This window comes from Oncorhynchus clarkii, chromosome 3 (assembly GCF_045791955.1).
Source record: "Oncorhynchus clarkii lewisi isolate Uvic-CL-2024 chromosome 3, UVic_Ocla_1.0, whole genome shotgun sequence".
NCBI classification, from domain to species: domain Eukaryota; kingdom Metazoa; phylum Chordata; class Actinopteri; order Salmoniformes; family Salmonidae; genus Oncorhynchus; species Oncorhynchus clarkii.
This window is the reverse complement of record NC_092149.1, coordinates 75,654,149-75,672,716: the sequence shown is the minus strand read 5'-3', so window position 1 is coordinate 75,672,716 and position 18,568 is coordinate 75,654,149. Positions and strand designations below refer to the sequence as shown.

Sequence of the window (18,568 nt, the reverse complement as noted above, 5' to 3'; positions counted from 1 at the left end):
AAACTAACTGTGGGACAATTTGTCCAAGGTCATTTGTGCCAATGTATCACTGGTTTCTGTAGACTATAGTGGTTTAATAAACATGAGAATTCAATTTGCTGATTGAAGTACACAAACTTATGATTTTAAATAATTTATTGCCCATATTGTACATAATATTTTCCTGTTTCATATCGTCACACAACTGCAAAATTCATGCAACATGCCAGTGAATATTACAGACCTCACCATACCAATACAGCAGTTTATTCAAGATATTTGCATTTCTAACTTCAATATATACACATTTCACTTTAACTTAAGTTTTATATCTCAAAAAATACAATCATTTACATCGCACACACCATATAATTCTCAGTCTTTCAGGGCATTACAATAATTTTTATTTTATTTTTACAAAAAATAAAACAGGACATTTTCAATCACCAAGGAAGTAGGACAACTACTGTGGACACTCAAAATAAATGTGAAGTGTGGGCTAGAAGGTACATGACTAGGCTTCAGACACAGCTCTACAGTGTTACAATTCTGTATAGTCAACCTTTGCAGTATTTACCAGTGACATTACAGTGAACTGCACCTCACATACATATTGGATTAAACTATTACCTCCACCTGAACAACTGCTATTCTGATGTCTACTCCTCAGTCCACAATCAACACCTATAACCTTGTGTATATCTGAGAGTTTGGATAGGTATACGCTATTTGGTTTATAATTAGTTCGACCATGGCTTATATACCAAGCTGGGTGGAATTATTTTCACCATATTGCTTATACCTATCCAACTCTCTCAGATCTAAACAAGTACCTAGAGAGTAGGGGGTAAGACTCCAAGGCCCCACATCTTTATTTTTCACACAAAACAAGAAAAACAATAAACTTCCACTAGGATAGGAGAGGGCTAATTGGAGGGCTGGAGTGTTGCTGGGCAGACTTCAGTCCAACCTGATCTTCTGATTGGTCATCCTGTAGATAATGCTGTCATATCCTGGGTCCATGTTCCACAGATTGTATGAGATGACAATGACAGCCAAGGCAAGGATGATCATCAGCCATAGCACGATGTTGAAGATCACTGCATAATTAAAGTTATATTTATAGGCCAGGTTATAGGGACTGCCAGGGTTACTCTGTGTGATGAGGAGAGAAAGGAGGAAAGAGAGAGAGGATTTCAGTAGTTGCAAATCTCATCTATGAAGTATAGAATTTCAGACACATCTAAAAATGCTCATGGTTTGATACATAAATATATACAACAGAGGAGGCTGTTGGGAGGAGCTATAGGAGGACAAGTTCATTGTAATGGCTGGAATGGAATAATTAGAACGATATCAAAAATATAGAAAACACATTGACTCCGTTCCATTCCAGCCATTACAATGAAATTGTCCTCCTATAGCTCATCCCACCAGCCTCCACTGATCCATCGATATGTACATAAAACATAAAAACAGAAGATCTGGGCAGATGAAGCTAATATAAACAAACATACAATCTGTTTGGACTCCAGGATGGAGCGGGACTTCCTGGTCAATGGTGCCTCAAAGCTCTTCACCGTGACAACCTCGACCACCGCACTGTCACCATAGAGACCAAACACATCCTCACCAAACTACAGCACAGGAGAGAGAGAGCAAAAGAGAGCGAGAGATGACAAACAGGTGGTCACGTATAGCAATGAAACACTACTCGTGCCACTGCCACTAAACATTTTATTTGATATATAGATGCCCCCAGGAAGCCCCCCCCCTCCCCCCACAAACTCTGCCACCGCTGCTGAAAAAAATCCTAGGGGAAACACTGTATTTACCTTCTGTAGGACGTTGGCCAGGATGGCGGTGGCGTCTTGATACTGTGGGGAGTCCTGTCCGTAGCGACGGCCCAGCTCCTCCAGGCCAGACAGCTCCAGGGAGTACAGGTCAGGGGAGTGGTCCTGGGCCAGGTGCCGGTGTCTCTGCAGCTACATGAGGGTGAGGGGGTTAGCCACAACAGATGACCAGCGTTGAAATTATCCAATTCCCCTGTGCCCAACAAACAACATATTCAGTCTTACCAGGGCAGTGATGTCATGCAGAACCTGGACCTCAGACAGGAAGAGCAGATCAGCCTATAAGAAGAGAGGAAGAAGGTCAGAGTTCAGAGATCAACCAACCCTTATTCACTTTAACCGAGGGACGCAGATAGAACCAGCACTAGTTATGCATGTTACCTCAGCGTTGCGGTTGAGGGAGTTAAGTGGCAGGGAGGCCAGCACGGAGCCATCCTGGGAGAGACGAGAACGGATCTGCTGCAGGGTCACAGGCAGGTCCTCAAACACCGCGTTGGCCTTCCCCAGCATGTACAGCCTCTGTAGACACACGTAGACACACACACAATAATGGCACCGGAGGGGATGGCTGACGTTTTACGGGCTCCTAACCAACTGCATTGTTGGTTAAGGGCTTGTAAGTCAGCATTTCACAGTAAGGTCTACTACACCTGTTGTATTCAGCGCACGTGACAAATACATTATTATTTGATAACATTACTATCCCCCTGCACATACAAACCCTCTGGAAAAAAGAAACCTTTACACATGTGCTGGTCCATACAGTACCTCCTCACTAGGGGCCAGCTGGAGGACCACAGGAGTGTCCTCAGCAAAGAGAGAATGAACCGTCTCAGCCACACTGTCCAGGTTGAAGGGTACCGGCTGGAGGAGAGAGGGAACAAGGGAAGAGTTATTAATAATAGAGCCTTGGTGAAGAATCTCATTCAAATTAGAACGTTGCTGCTGCTCAACCATCACCTCTGATGGGGAGCCTGGCCTCACTCACGTTCTCCAAGGGATAGGAGGCCACATTCTGGGGCAGGGCCAGGCTGTCCACCCCCCTCACCACCACCAGCACGTTGGCCCTGGGACGCTGGAACAACTGACCTGCCCGGAGGCCAGGCCAGGAGAGATCCTACAAACACAGATGTTAGAGTATCATGTAAAATACCAGAGGCTTGCGCACCTGTTCAAACATAGGATATGCGCCTGTGTGGGTCTTCACTGGTGCAAGTGGACCCGATATACCTGAGACCCAACCCCCAAATTCAAACTTATGCTATAGGCTATGCAGAGCTGTGGTCAGGTCCACTCTGGTCTATCAGCTGTAGTTACATAGACCCGATGACAATCAAACAGGACCTGACCCGGACCCAAGGGACATTTATTTTATGCAAATACGGTTAATTTATTTACATATAGAAGGCCTGGTCAATATAATATAAAGACCTATTTGTTAAGCAGAAGAGCAACTTGGCTGATAAACATAATGGGGTCCAATCGGGTGTGGTCGATACTGTTAGGGTATGGGTTAGGTCAAGTTGTCTTCCGGTCCGATTGTTCTAGGGTCTGTTTGAGTCTCCATTGTATTTTTTTCAATGATCGGGTCAGGTCTGATTGTCCTCAGGTCCTGGTCCAAATTGTTGGCCCCTAAAGTGTGTGTGTACCTCCTGGACAGAGAACCCCATAGTCAGAGCCACCATATCTGGAATCTTCTCCCCAGAGATTGGCCAGTCTCCCTTTTGGAAGGACACGTACTCTGGGGCCTGCAATATGGTGAGGCTGTCCCCCTGAACGCCTGAGGGAAAACAGAAGGAATTGGTTTGGTTCAAATAATATTGTCTATAAACAACTTCTACTTATCAAAGCTAGCTACTGTTTGGAGTTCAATACGGTGTAGGTGGAGGGGACACCAGGGCCACATAATGACTTTTGGAGGTTCATCTAGGTGGGTTCTGATAGTATGGTGTTGCTATTTGCTCCCACTTGCCTGTTAATTACAAACTGTGAAAGACAGCCATTTCATGAATGGGAATGCCAGGCTACAGGAGCTAGTTAGTTAGCCGGAGTCTCGTGACTGGGAAAGCAGAAAGATTTTTGAGGAAGTTAAGCGAATATGGTGTGTATTCATTAGTTGGATGCCAATTCAAAACGTTTTGTCAGTTGCAAACGTTTTGCAATAGTAACTATAGGAACCAAACCGAAGCAAGTAGAACGAAACGTGGAGGGACCGACCTGAATTTTTCCAATAGAAACTCTCGTTATCGTTCAAAACGTCTTCCGTTTGGAGTAAACGATTTGCAACACACCAAACGTTTAGCAACAGAATCCGACTAATGAATGCTGTATGTCACGTGATACAGCTGGCTAGCCGAGACGATCCCCTGTGAGTCTGGTTAGTAAGACAGCTTACAATGAACCATAGCCATATTGCTAGATAGTGTTGTGCACAACAACAGACGGGGTAAAACTGCAGGAAATGGCTCATCATGTTAGCTCATGTTTTTTCGTTCCAGTTCGGTGGTTGTTGCTGCCTGGCGGTCAGGCTGTCAAGTTAGCTTACTAGCAAGCTAGGGAAATTAGCCCAACTAAAAAGCAGTATTTAATCGTTATAACATATTTATAAGGGAAAGACACGGCTTGCCACAAATTGCCAACAATATATATATCAACACGATTGGAAGTGTTCTTTAAAGTCATTTCTTTAGCGTTAACGTTAGCTAGCTAAAACTGTTAGTGCCTCTTAGCTAACGTTACCGTTTTCATTAATGCAAATGACTCGTTAACGTTATAGCATCCCCATGAGATCATTTCCAGAAAACGATCTACATCAGTAGCTAAATAATCAGATATAAGATTTCCATTTTTTACCTGCCGTAAAAGCCGAGCAGAAGATAAACGCTACGCTGAATAAAGTCTCCATCCTTCGGCGATTTTCCAGCAACACAATTCCCCTTTTGCTCTAACGTAGATCAGATGACTCGCGTGTCACGTATATCTTCTTCGTGTGGCTTTCCGGAAGAATAGACGCTGTGTTGTGTTTTGCTGCTTGTCGCAGGTCAGAGTGCGGATTGCACATTTTGGTCACAAACAACAAGAAAAAGGGGCAAGGGAGAGTCTTATATTGCACCACTATCTAACCCTGCACCTATACACTACCCACTACTTTCGCCCAAAAAGGTCCTACAACATCTTCCTATAGACCATCAGCACTTAAATCTCTCACCCCCAAATATTTCCCTGCTGCTGCAACTACCACGTATTTCTTCTGTGATTTTCGCTATCCTCTAGTCTCTTCATTGCCTCAGTATAGGAACATTTGTGCCCAACTCAAACTCTGGCAATCTCAACCTGTCGCTCTCTCACCCGTGCATGTTGACACACAGTGCTTTCTCTATCCCCTCTGACTATGCCCTCCTGCAACTTTCTCACATCTTGGGATCTCCCTTCTACACACTGCTGCAACATGTCAGAATCCTTGGCACCTATAAACCACTGTAGCGGGTTCGGAAACATAGGCCCTCATAGAATAGCAAATATAATCTAACCTGAATTTATCAGATAGAAACTCTGTGTCAAAGCTCAACAATACAACCATTCCTGTGTTTTACTTGTTATATTGTATTTAATTCGCCACCATGGCCTTTTTTGCCTTTACCTCCCTTATCTCACCTCACTTGCTCACATTGTGTATAGACTTATTTTTCTACTGTGTTATTGACTATGTTTGTTTTACTCCATGTGTAACTCTGTGTTGTTGTATGTGTCGAACTGCTTTGCTTTATCTTGGCCAGGTCGCAATTGTAAATGAGAATTTGTTCTCAACATGCCTACCTCAACATGCCTGCCATTACCACCGGGTCTACTTCTCTCCAAACTGCGGTTGTCAGAAACACCAGGAATATTATTTTTCATTTGATCCACCTCGACACTGAACGCTACCCCACTGATCACCCCTTTGTGTGGCGCCCTGTTCCGGAGAGCAAAGCACGCCACTGGTTGAACCTCGAGCCGTGTGAAGCACCGCTTCTTCTGGGCAGAGGATGTACAAAACATCTAATCAATTCCACTTCTCTAAACTTTCACAGATGTAACCATTCCTAGTTTGTCCTTTACCCAGCTTGACAAAACGTATGGGTCGGCCAAAAAGCAGGAATCCACTCTTTCAAAAAATCGTCGGTAACATTCACAGGGCAAACGTTGGAAGTCTCAACCACACATGTCGCCACAGTTAGGCCCACTTCATCCTGGTCTGGCTCAACCCCAGCGCGCTCAACACTAACGACTGACTCTAATTCAATATTCTCAAGAGAGCAAGAAGACCTAAAAAATAAGATTACTTGGTTTGTATTCAGGAGACGAAGGTATGTACTCAGGAGTTGAAGGTCTGAATTTAACACCATTCTTACACTTTTGCATCATTGTACCTATTGTCACGAAGATGCTAGGAATGCATTATGGGCATGAATTGGTCTTTCAGAAAGCCAGAAACATTGATTGATTTCTGAAAAAATAAATATTGTATGGCTATTGAAATATGTAGTTAATTGTTTCCATCCTTTGACATGTTCAGCTAAGGAAAATCAATACCGGAAGTAGGGACTTTTCAATAAACTGTTGAACAAAACATCATCATCGTCCATGTCCTCTTCACCTGTAATATCAAGTACATCCACTGGGTGGGGGTATAGGATCATAAATTAACCAACCAGGGTCCATTTAGGGCTTACTCGGACGACGCAATAAAAATAATTTGTGAATGTTAAGGGAAAATTGTGGAAGTCAATAAATGTTTATTTCATTTTAAGGTCAGCTTCAGGGGCGGATTGGTCCTCTGGCAACTCTGGTAAATGCCAGATGGGCTAGACCATTTTTTGTTGGATGGACTGGTCAAAATTGACACACACACAAAATATAGATTTTGAATAAAAAATTAAATAATGAAAAGCTGACCAATGGGCCTGTAAATATTTAATTAGAAAGATGTTTGTGCAATTTCTCTGTTATACTAATCTATAATGAGCCTTTGGCTGATCAGTGGGCAACGGCCGGCCCCCCTACCAAGATTGGCCGGCTTGGTTTTCTGGTTACTCAAACTCCCATTCAACGTCAAAAGCAGCATCAGCAAAGAGACCTGCTCTGATTCTGTCATCATTTAGATCATGGATTGTAAAAAACAGAAAGTGTGCCTATTAATGTAGAAAGAGCACATTCTACATTGTAACTTCACTCAAAACGTCCTATTTTTGGGCGGCTAAAGCCATGATTTGGTCAAAAAGTGAAGTGCATTATTCTTATGATTCCTGTAATGAAAGTATCTGCCCCTGCGCCCCCAGCGAGGGCACAATATTTCAAAATGCAATTGTGGGAAAAACACAATTTTGGAAGATTTGTACCCTTGTCCCTGTCAAAGAGAACAGGGTCTCAGCTTTCTGAAGGTATAATTTGAATTTCTCAATATCCAGCTCAATAGCTACTATTTTACAACCAAGATATTTGATATGGCTTTGAGATATGGAGCAGCATGCGTGAAATGTGCAATGGCCATTGCGAGGATTAGACTATAGGTCTCGTGGTAGTAGCCTACAACTGCAAAGTTTTTAAAGAACATTACATTTACTGTTGGATGAATACATCCACTGCTACTAACAGTGGGTATTATATTTAGAGTTAGCGATCTAGTTAATGTGTTTTGACATGGACCACCAACACCAGGTAAAGAGGGCGCAACAGTTGCTTTACTTCCTAAGACGGCTGAAGAAATTCGGCATGCCACCCAAGGTCCTCTCTAGTAATACTACCACTGCACCATCGAGACGTCTTGACCGGTTGCACCCCGGCCTGGTACACGAGTTGCTCCATCCACGACCGGAAGCTGGTGGTGAAGACAACCCAATCCATCCCTGGGGACATCTACTTGAAATGGTGCCTGAGGAAGTTACGCAGCATCAAAGGACCCCACACAGCCATGAGATGTTCTCTCCCATACTGTCGGGCAGACAGTGTCAGAGCATGAGGTGTGATACCAACAAAGGACCCCACACAGCCATGAGATGTTCTCTCCCGTACTGTCGGGCAGACAGTGTCAGAGCATGAGGTCTGATACCAACAAAGGACCCCACACAGCCATGAGATGTTCTCTCCCATACTGTCGGGCAGACAGTGTCAGAGCATGAGGTGTGATACCAACAAAGGACCCCACACAGCCATGAGATGTTCTCTCCCATACTGTCGGGCAGACAGTGTCAGAGCATGAGGTGTGATACCAACAAAGGACCCCACACAGCCATGAGATGTTCTCTCCCATACTGTCGGGCAGACAGTGTCAGAGCATGAGGTGTGATACCAACAAAGGACCCCACACAGCCATGAGATGTTCTCTCCCATACTGTCGGGCAGACAGTGTCAGAGCATGAGGTGTGATACCAACAAAAGACCCCACACAGCCATGAGATGTTCTCTCCCATACTGTCGGGCAGACAGTGTCAGAGCATGAGGTGTGATACCAACAAAGGACCCCACACAGCCATGAGATGTTCTCTCCCATACTGTCGGGCAGACAGTGTCAGAGCATGAGGTGTGATGCCAACAAAGGACCCCACACAGCCATGAGATGTTCTCTCCCATACTGTCGGGCAGACAGTGTCAGACCATGAGGTCTGATGCCAACAAAGGACCCCACACAGCCATGAGATGTTCTCTCCCATACTGTCGGGCAGACAGTGTCAGAGCATGAGATGTGATACCAACAAAGGACCCCACACAGCCATGAGATGTTCTCTCCCATACTGTCGGGCAGACAGTGTCAGAGCATGAGGTGTGATACCAACAAAGGACCCCACACAGCCATGAGATGTTCTCTCCCATACTGTCAGGCAGACAGTGTCAGAGCATGAGGTGTGATACCAACAGGCTCAGAGACAGTTTCTATTTTTATTTATTTTATTTTTATTTAACCTTCATTTAACTAGGCAAGTCCGTTAAGAACAAATTCTTATTTACAATGACGGCCTAATAGAAGGCAAAAGGCCTCCTGCGGGGCTGTGATTAAAAATATAAATAAAAATATAGGACAAAACACGCATCACGACAAGAAAGACAACACAACACTACATGAAGAGAAACCTAACACAACATAGCATGACAGCAACACATGACAACACAGCATGGTAGCAATACAACATGACAACACACATGGTAGCAACACAACATGGCAGCAACACAACATGGTAGCAGCACAAAACAGGGTACAAACATTATTGGACACAGACAACAGCACAAAGGGCACGAAGGTAGAGACAACAATACATCACGCAAAGCAGCCACAACTGTCGGTAAGTGTCTTTGAATGAAAATATTGAGATAAAACTGTCCAGTTTGAGTGTTTGTTGCGGCTCGTTACAGCCGCTAGCTGCAGCGAACAGCACACATGCGGTCACTCACACATATCACAACTGCTGATACCAGAATCGTATTTACTATTGCTAATAATGCTCAATTTAAACACTTGTCCCCCAACCCCCCTTCCCTGATACATGTGTAAATATTGGACTATAAATTGTGCCCTGTATCATACTTATGCTAAAACATGTATTATATTCTACTGAGCCATTTACTTTATGTTCGTATTCTTATCTTTTCTTATTTTCTTATTGTTGTTGTATTGTCGAGAAGGAAACTGCAGGTAAGTGTTTAGTTGGACGGTGCATACCATGTGCATCCTGTACATACCAGTAATAAAACATAAACTTCCCCAAATTCATTAGCCTATGATATTAGTTAGTGAACAAAAATGTACCTCTATAGAACAACAAGATCAGGATATTCTGGTCCTATTTTGACAGTAAAATATCAACTAATTGTCAACCCAAACAATCACTGGATTGGGTTTCCCATCAAAATATCTTGAATCATCCATTCCTGCTTGAACGTGTTAGATGACAGAACTTATTTCTTAAATAGCTCAGTAGTCTATTTATGATACTTCTTAATAAAACACTATGAATTACTTTATCAGATGGTTACTCATCGACCAAATCAAGGGCTGGTGCCACCCACTGTAAAAGTTAGTGGCACCAGTAACACCAGGAGAAAAGTCCGGTAACAGTAATTAATACTGAGGGTAGGTGTTCATTCAGGGGAACACTTATGACAGGCACTAATTTGCAATATAGCCAAAGTTGTTAGCTTGGTTTTAATAACATAAGGCTTAACACAGACAGACTGGGTGAGTGGGTTGACGAGATGGTGTGCATGCAGTGAAGTGGGCCGGTGTGGATAAAATTACAGGGCAGAATCCTTGTCCCAGTCTGCCCCTGGTCAGCTTTATCACATTTGATGTCAAATGATTTACTTTCTCTGCAGATCTGACACCACCACAAGAGCAGTAAATCAAATCAAAACAAATCAAGTCAAATTTTATTGGTCACATACACATGGTTAGCAGATATTAATGCCAGTGTAGCGAAATGCTTCTTGTTCCGACAATGCAGCAATATCTAACAAGTAATCTAACAATTCCACAACAACTACCTTATACACACAAATGTAAAGAGACGAATAAGAACATGTACATATAAATAAACTCAGAAAAAAAAGAAATGTCCTCTCACTGTCAACTGTTTATTTTCAGCAAACTTAACATGTGTAAATATTTGTACGAATATAAGATAAAACAAATGACACAAACTGAACAAGTTCCACAGACATGTGACTAACAGACATGGAAAAATGTGTCCCTGAACAAAGGGGGAGTCAAAAGTCAAAAGTGTGGCCACCAGCTGCATTAAATACTGCAGTGCATCTCCTCCTCTTGGACTGCACCTGATTTGTCAGTTCTTTCTGTGAGATGTTACCCCACTCTCCCACAAAGGCATCTGCAAGTTCCCGGACATTTCTTGGGGGAAAGGCCCTAGCCCTCACCCTCCGATCCAACAGGTCCCAGACGTTCTCAATGGGATTGAGATCCGGGATCTTCGATGGCCATGGCAGAACACTGAGAATCCTGTCTTACAGGAAATCACGCACAGAACGAGCAGTATGGCTGGCGGCTTTGCCACGCAGGAGGGTCATGTCAGGATGAGCCGGCGATGGCCGTGCGGCATAGGCAAGATGCATTAGATGGCACAGAATGCAGTATATACATATGAGATGAGTAATGTAGGATATGTAAACATTATTAAAGTGGCTTTATTTAATGGCCTTGAGATAGAAGCTGTTTTTTCAGTCTCTCGGTCCCAGCTTTGATGCAGCGGTACTGACCTCACCTTCTGGATGATAGCGGGGTGAACAGGCAGTGGCTCGGGTGGATATTGTCCTTGATGATCTTTTTGGCCTTCCTGTGACATCGGGTGGTGTAGGTGTCCTGGAGGGCATGTAGTTTGCCCCCTGGTGATGCGTTGTGCAGACCTCACTAACCTCTGGAGAGCCTTACGGTTGAGGGCGGTGCAGTTGCCGTACCAGGCGGTGATACAGCCCGACAGCATGCTCTCGATTGTGCATCTGTAAAAGTTTGAGAATGTTTTGGATGACAAGCCAAATTTCATTAGCCTACTGAGGTTGAAGAGGCACTGTTGCGCCTTCTTCACCATGCTGTCTGTGAAGGGGGACCATTTCAGTTTGTCTGTGATGTGTACGCCGAGGAACTTAGACTTTTAACCTTTTCCACTACTGTCCCGTCAATGTGGATGGGGGGGGGTTTGTTGACGTTGAGCGAGAGGTTATTTTCCTGACACCACACTCCAAGGGCCCTCACCTCCTCCCTGTAGGCCGTCTCGTCATTGTTGGTAATCAGGCCTACCACTGTGGTGTCGTCTGCAAACTTGATGATAGAGTTGGAGGCGTGCTTGGCCATGCAGTCATGGGTGAACAGGGAGTACAGGAGAGGGCTGAGAACGCACCCTTGTGGGGCCCCAGTGTTGAGGGTAAGCGGGGTGGAGATGTTGTTTCCTATCTTCACCACCTGGGGGCGGCCCGTCAGGAAGTCCAGTACCCAGTTGCACAGGGTGGTTTTGAGACCCAGGGTCTCGAGCTTAATGACAAGTTTGGAGGGTACTATGGTGTTAAATGCTGGGCTGTAGTTGATGAACAGCATTCTTACGAAGTTATTCCTCTTGTCCAGATGGGATAGGGCAGTGTGCAGTGTGATGGCGATTGCGTCATCAGTGGACCTATTGGGGTGGTCAGCAAATTGGAGTGGGTCTAGGGTATCAGGTAGGGTGGAGGTGATATGAACCTTAACTAGTCTCTCAAAGCCGTTCATGATGACAGAAGTGAGTGCAATGGGGCAATAGTCATTTAGTTCAGTTACCTTAGCTTTCTTGGGAACAGGAACAATGGTGGCTATCTTGAAGCATGGGAGGAAAACAGACTGGGATAGGGATTGATTGAATATGTCCGTAAACACACCAGCCAGCTTGTCCTGCGCATGCTCTGAGGACACGGCTAGGGATGTCGTCTGGGCCGACAGACAGCCTTGCGAGGGTAAACATGTTTAAATGTTTTACTCACATTGGCCACGGAGAAAGAGAGCCCACAGTCTTTTGTAGCGAGCCGTGTCAGTGGCACTGTATTGTCCCCAAAGCGAGCAAATAAGTTGTTTAATTTGTCTGGGAGCAAGACGTCAATGTCCGCGATGGGGCTGGTTTTCTTTTTGTAATCCATGATTGACTGTAGACCCTGCCGCATACGTCTGGTGTTTGAGCCGTTGAATTGCGACTCTACTTTGTCTCTATACTGACGCTTTTCTTGTTTGATTGCCTTGGAGGGAAAAGTTGCACTATTTGTATTCGGTCATGTTTCCAGTCACCTTGCCATGATTAAAAGCGGTGGTTCGAGCTTTCAGTTTTGCGCGAATACAGCCATCAATCCACGGTTTCTGGTTAGGAAAGGTTTTAATTGTCTCCGATGCACTTGCTAATAAACTCGCTCACAGAATCAGTGTATACATCAATGTTATTGTCTGAGGCGATCCAGAACATATCCAAGTCCATGTGATCGAAGCAATCTGATTGGTCAGATGAGCAGTGTAGACCTGAGCCCGGCATTTCCTATTTTAGTTTCCGTCTATAGGCTGGGAGCAACAAAATGGCATTCTGGTCAGATTTGCCGAAGGCAGGGTGGGGGAGGGCTTTGTATGCATCGCGGAAGTTAGAGTAGCAATGATCCAGAATGGTACTAGCTCGGGTCGCACATTCGATATGCTGATAGAATTTAGTAAGTATTGTTCTCAAGTTAGCTTTTTTTAAATCCCCAGCTACAATAAATGCAGCCTCAGGATGGGGGGGGGGGTGTACACGACTGTAATTATAATCGAAGATAATTCTCTTGGAAGATAATGCGGTCGGCATTTGATTGTAAGGAATTCTAGGTCAGGTGAACAAAAGGACTTGAGTTCCTGTATGTTAGGATCACACCATGAGTCGTTAATCACAAGGCATACACCTCCGCCCTTCTTCTTACCAGAGAGATGTTTGTTTCGGTCAGCGCGATGCATGAAGAAACCGGGTGGCTGTACCGACTGACAACATATCCCGAGTGAGCCATGTTTCCCTGAAACAGAGAATGTTACAATCTCAGATGTCTCTCTAGAAGGCAACTCGTGCCCTAATTTCATCCACCTTATCTAGAGACTGGACATTGGTGAGTAATATGCTCAGAAGCGGTGGATGGTGTGCTCGCCTTTTAAGTCTGACTAGTAGGCTGCTCCGTCTGCCTTTCCTGTGGCGACCTCGTTGTTTTAGGTCGGCCTCTGGGATAAGATCCCATGACAAAGGATCCGCTTCGGGAAAGTTGTATTCCTGGTCATAATCACTTTTATATCCAATAGTTAGGTGACCATCTCTGTCGGCGCCATGCGGTGTGTTTTCACTTTTAACAATGAACAAGCTTTTTTGCATTTACTTCCATTGTCCTCCAAAAGTTGCTGAATATCTTCTACTGCAGTTTGCTCCTCAATTCAAGCACCTTGGTTTGAGAGTGAGGTAGCAGCAGTGCTCCCCCCAAAGCTTTGTGATTATCCATAGCAAACGGTATGCTGTGTGTTTTCTTTACTTTGTTGGCTTCATTTGGCTTGAGGGAGTTTGACTTTACTTGCGTAGGCTACTGTTTCTCCCCTCCAACCCCTTATTGTTGATCATTCAGGATGTGGCTCAGAACAGCCTAGCTACACTATTTTAATCTTTATTTAACTAGGCAAGTCAGTTAAGAACAAATTCTAATTTAGAATGACGGCCTATGCCGAGCAAATTGTGCGCCGCCCTATGGGACTCCCAATCACGGCCGGTTGTGATACAGCCTGGATTCGAACCGGAGATGCAGTGACTTAGACCGCTGCGCCACTTGGGAGCTAAACAAGTAGCTCCTGTATGTAGGTAAAAGTGTACAGATTAAATATTGAAGTCGCCCAACTTTGGATGTGCACTAACTGTCTGGATGTCTTCGTAGGTCCAGGCTAGACAGATTTGGTCTTGAAATGCCAGAATGTGCCTTATGTTCAAAGATTAGCTGGGTCCATGTAAACCCTTCTATAGTAATAACAAAATGTGGAGCATAACACTCAGATAAACTTTCTTGCAAATGTTAAGATTTATTTTTATAATTTTGCTGGCAAAATATAAATACAAATGAGATATTTTAATTACAAAAAAAACACAAATAGTATAACTGCTACTGTTCTGCAATAGCCACCCTGTTATGTACAAGTTCTGTACCGAAGGGCGAATATCTTCTCATCTTTAAACCTTTAATATTATACAAAAACACATCTCTTCAGTTTTGCAAGTGAAATGAGAGACTAAATGAGAAGCAGATTGAACACAGGTACAAAACAGCCCCCGAGGGTGATGAGAGTGCTAACTCTGTCTGAGGAGAACAAAAAACTATACAACTGATCCTCATCATGTGCTTCCTATGAACAAAAAATGCGACATTCAAAGCGCTGCCTCAGTGCTCAGACACACACTATGGCATATAAACTGACACACACACACATATATTATACTGTTTAACACACAAACAACCTTCCAATCATGATAACACAACCACACTCTCGCTCACACAATTGCAGGAGAGAAATCAAGATAACATTTCCAGATATATTTATACTTATATTAATACATTTATAAAAATAAGACAAAAGTTAATTTACAGTCGCCTCTTCATCTTCGCTTGATGTACAGACACGTTCAGGTCTCTGCTGCTCTGTCTGTCCGTTCGTCCATACAGTCCAGAGCAGGAGTTAATCTCAGATCTCAGGGCAGGGATCTTACTCATTCACCTATCGTAGACCCCCACTGTAGAGTAGGGATTCAGAAATCTGAGTCAAAGTTCAGGGTCAGGGATAACAACCTCCTGTTAGCGTTAGCCTTAGCATTACCATTAGTCTTAGAGTTAGTCTTAGCTTTAGCATTAGCCATAGCCCTAATGTTCCCATTGACATTAGCCTTAGCATTAACGTTAGCCTCCAGGGGTTCGTCCCAGCGGTCATCCAGGCACTCCAGGGTGGATCCCAGCAGAGCGGCCAGCTCAGCACTCCCCTCCACCAGGTCCAGCAGCTCCTTGCTGTCTGGCTGGAAGCCCTCCAGCTCGTCTGGGCAGGAGAAGAGCTGGGAGAGGGAGGCCTGGCGGTAAAACTCTGCCTCGGCCATCGTCACCACCTTCATGTGGGGGAAGGAGGAGCGGAAGGAACGGGCCGACATCCGCAGCTTCCGGAGAACATCTGAGAGGAGAAGCCAGTTCCTGGACCTGGGGGGTGGGGGGAGGATTTGGGACCGCAAGGATTTACACACAAGAGATGAACAAATGGTCTTGGTTTACAATCTGTCACTTTCATCTCACTCTCTCATTCTGTACTCTTTCACTGCTTCTATCCAATCATATTGATTTCTCTGTGTGTGTGTGTGTGTGTGTGTGTGTGTGTGTGTGTGTGTGTGTGTGTGTGTGTGTGTGTCTGTGTGTATACACTCACCCCTGCGACAAGGACACCTGGATGTTGTAGCAGGGGAGGAGGGGTTGGTTGGAGAACTCAAACTCAAAGAGCTCCTTCCTGTCCCCGTCATCTTCCTCTGGTCCTGGAGGATCCGCCAGCATGTTACACACACTGCCCTCCTCTAAGGACTCTGAGACATGGAGAAAGGGATACACAGTTAGAATAACACAAGTCCACTTCCCTCCTCTAAGGACTCAGACATGGAGAAAGGGATACACAGTTAGAATAACACAAGTCTACTGCCCTCCTCTAAGGACTCTGACATGGAGAAAGGGATACACAGTTAGAATAACACAAGTCCACTGCCCTCTTCTAATGACTCAAAGTATTCACAGCCCTGGACTTTTCCACGTTGTTGTGTTCCAGCATGAGATGCTGTGTCAGTGGCATACACACAATGCCCCATCATGCCACAGTGGAATTAGGTTTTAGAATTTTATACAAATTAATTTAAAAATGAAACGCTGAAATGTCTTGGGTCAATAAGTATTCAACCCCTTTGTTATGTCAAGACTAAATACAGTCAGGAGTAAATCAGTCAAAACACCAGTCTCAACGGCGAAGAGGCGACTCTGGGATGCTGGCCTTCTAGGCAGAGTGACAAAGAAAAAGCCATATCTCAGGCTGGACAATAAAAAGAAAAGATTAAGATGGGCAAAATAACACAGACACTGGACAGAGGAACTCTGTCTAGAAGGCCAGCATCCTGGAGTCGCCTCTTCACTGTTGACGTTGAGACTGGACAGAGGAACTCTGCCTAGAAGGCCAGCATCCCAGAGTCGCCTCTTCACTGTTGACGTTGAGACTGGACAGAGGAACTCTGTCTAGAAGGCCAGCATCCTGGAGTCGCCTCTTCACTGTTGACGTTGAGACTGGACAGAGGAACTCTGCCTAGAAGGCCAGCATCCCAGAGTCGCCTCTTCACTGTTGACGTTGAGACTGGACAGAGGAACTCTGCCTAGAAGGCCAGCATCCCGGAGTCGCCTCTTCACTGTTGACGTTGAGACTGGACAGAGGAACTCTGCCTAGAAGGCCAGCATCCCAGAGTCGCCTCTTCACTGTTGACGTTGAGACTGGACAGAGGAACTCTGCCTAGAAGGCCAGCATCCCGGAGTCGCCTCTTCACTGTTGACGTTGAGACTGGACAGAGGAACTCTGCCTAGAAGGCCAGCATCCCGGAGTCGCCTCTTCACTGTTGACGTTGAGACTGGACAGAGGAACTCTGCCTAGAAGGCCAGCATCCCGGAGTCGCCTCTTCACTGTTGACGTTGAGACTGGACAGAGGAACTCTGCCTAGAAGGCCAGCATCCCGGAGTCGCCTCTTCACTGTTGACGTTGAGACTGGACAGAGGAACTCTGCCTAGAAGGCCAGCATCTCGGAGTCGCCTCTTCACTGTTGACGTTGAGACTGGACAGAGGAACTCTGCCTAGAAGGCCAGCATCCCGGAGTCGCCTCTTCACTGTTGACGTTGAGACTGGACAGAGGAACTCTGCCTAGAAGGCCAGCATCCCGGAGTCGCCTCTTCACTGTTGACGTTGAGACTGGACAGAGGAACTCTGCCTAGAAGGCCAGCATCCCGGAGTCGCCTCTTCACTGTTGACGTTGAGACTGGACAGAGGAACTCTGCCTAGAAGGCCAGCATCCCGGAGTCGCCTCTTCACTGTTGACGTTGAGACTGGACAGAGGAACTCTGCCTAGAAGGCCAGCATCCCGGAGTCGCCTCTTCACTGTTGACGTTGAGACTGGACAGAGGAACTCTGCCTAGAAGGCCAGCATCCCGGAGTCGCCTCTTCACTGTTGACGTTGAGACTGGACAGAGGAACTCTGCCTAGAAGGTCAGCATCCCGGAGTCGCCTCTTCACTGTTGACGTTGAGACTGGTATATTTTTGTATATACCTAAAGGGGTCCTAAAATTCAAAATCAGAAAGCTAAATGATCCTTGGTATGACCATCTTAAAACAATTCCAAATAGCTTAGTAGAACTACCCCCAGTCAAACGTCTAGACACACCTGCTCATGCAAGGGATTTTATTTGGACTATTTTCTACATTGTAGAATAATAGTGAAGACATCAAAACTATGAAATAACACATATGGAATCATGTAGTAACCAAAAAGTGTTAAACAAATCAAAATATATTTTAGATTCTTCAAAGTAGCCACCCTTTGCCTTGATGATTGCTTTGCACACTCTTGGCATTCTCTCAATCAGCTTCATGAGGTAGTCACATGGAATGCATTTCAAATTAACAGGTGTGCCTTGTTAAAGTATAATTTGTGGAATTTATTTCCTTCTTAATGCGTTTGAGCCGATCAGTTGTGTTGTGACAAGGTAGGGTGGTATACAGAAGATAGCCTTATTTGGTAAAAGACCAAGTCCATATTATGCTAAAATAAGCAAAGAGAAACGATAGTCCATCATGACTAAGACATGAAGATCTGCCAATCCAGAACATTTCAAGAACTTTGAAAAGTTTCTTCAAGTGCATTTGCAAAAACCATCAAGCGTTATGATGAAACTGGCTCTCATGAGTTACCTCTGCTGCAGAGGATAAATTCATTAGAGTTAACTGCACCTCAGATTGCAGCCCAAATAAATGCTTCACAGAGTTCAAGTAAAAGACACATCTCAATGTCAACTGTTCAGAGGAGACTGTGTGAATCAGGCCTTCATTGTCAAGTTGCTGCAATGAAACCACTACTAAAGGACACGAATAATAAGAAGAGACTTGCTTGGGCCAAGAAACATGAGCAATGGACATTGT

At 44.8% G+C, this 18,568-nt stretch overlaps 2 protein-coding genes across 4 annotated transcripts in view; both read right to left on the bottom strand.

Moving 5' to 3' along the window:
* Positions 1–120: 120 nt before the first annotated feature.
* Positions 121–4,880, bottom strand: LOC139404441 (renin receptor-like). The gene is made up of 9 exons (XM_071147222.1): positions 4,686–4,880; positions 3,482–3,612; positions 2,821–2,949; positions 2,601–2,696; positions 2,214–2,351; positions 2,058–2,111; positions 1,815–1,964; positions 1,497–1,616; positions 121–1,134 (listed from the first exon to the last, which is right to left on the bottom strand). The coding sequence occupies exons 1-9, from the start codon at positions 4,735–4,737 to the stop codon at positions 940–942; spliced, it is 1,065 nt and encodes a 354-aa protein (XP_071003323.1). The 5' UTR covers positions 4,738–4,880; the 3' UTR covers positions 121–939.
* Positions 4,881–14,375: 9,495 nt separating this feature from the next.
* The window catches only part of LOC139404405 (BCL-6 corepressor-like), a 77,977-nt gene continuing 73,784 nt past the window's right edge, over positions 14,376–18,568 (bottom strand). For 2 of the 3 annotated variants that reach the window (XM_071147218.1, XM_071147219.1), the window contains 2 exons: positions 15,781–15,931; positions 14,376–15,557 (listed from right to left, as the gene is read on the bottom strand). In XM_071147218.1, coding sequence (XP_071003319.1) covers positions 15,122–15,557; positions 15,781–15,931 — 587 coding nt within the window. In that variant the 3' untranslated portion in view covers positions 14,376–15,121. Of the gene's footprint in view, positions 15,558–15,780; positions 15,932–16,006; positions 16,060–18,568 lie in introns of those variants that run through there. The other variant, XM_071147220.1, reaches the window with a different exon arrangement.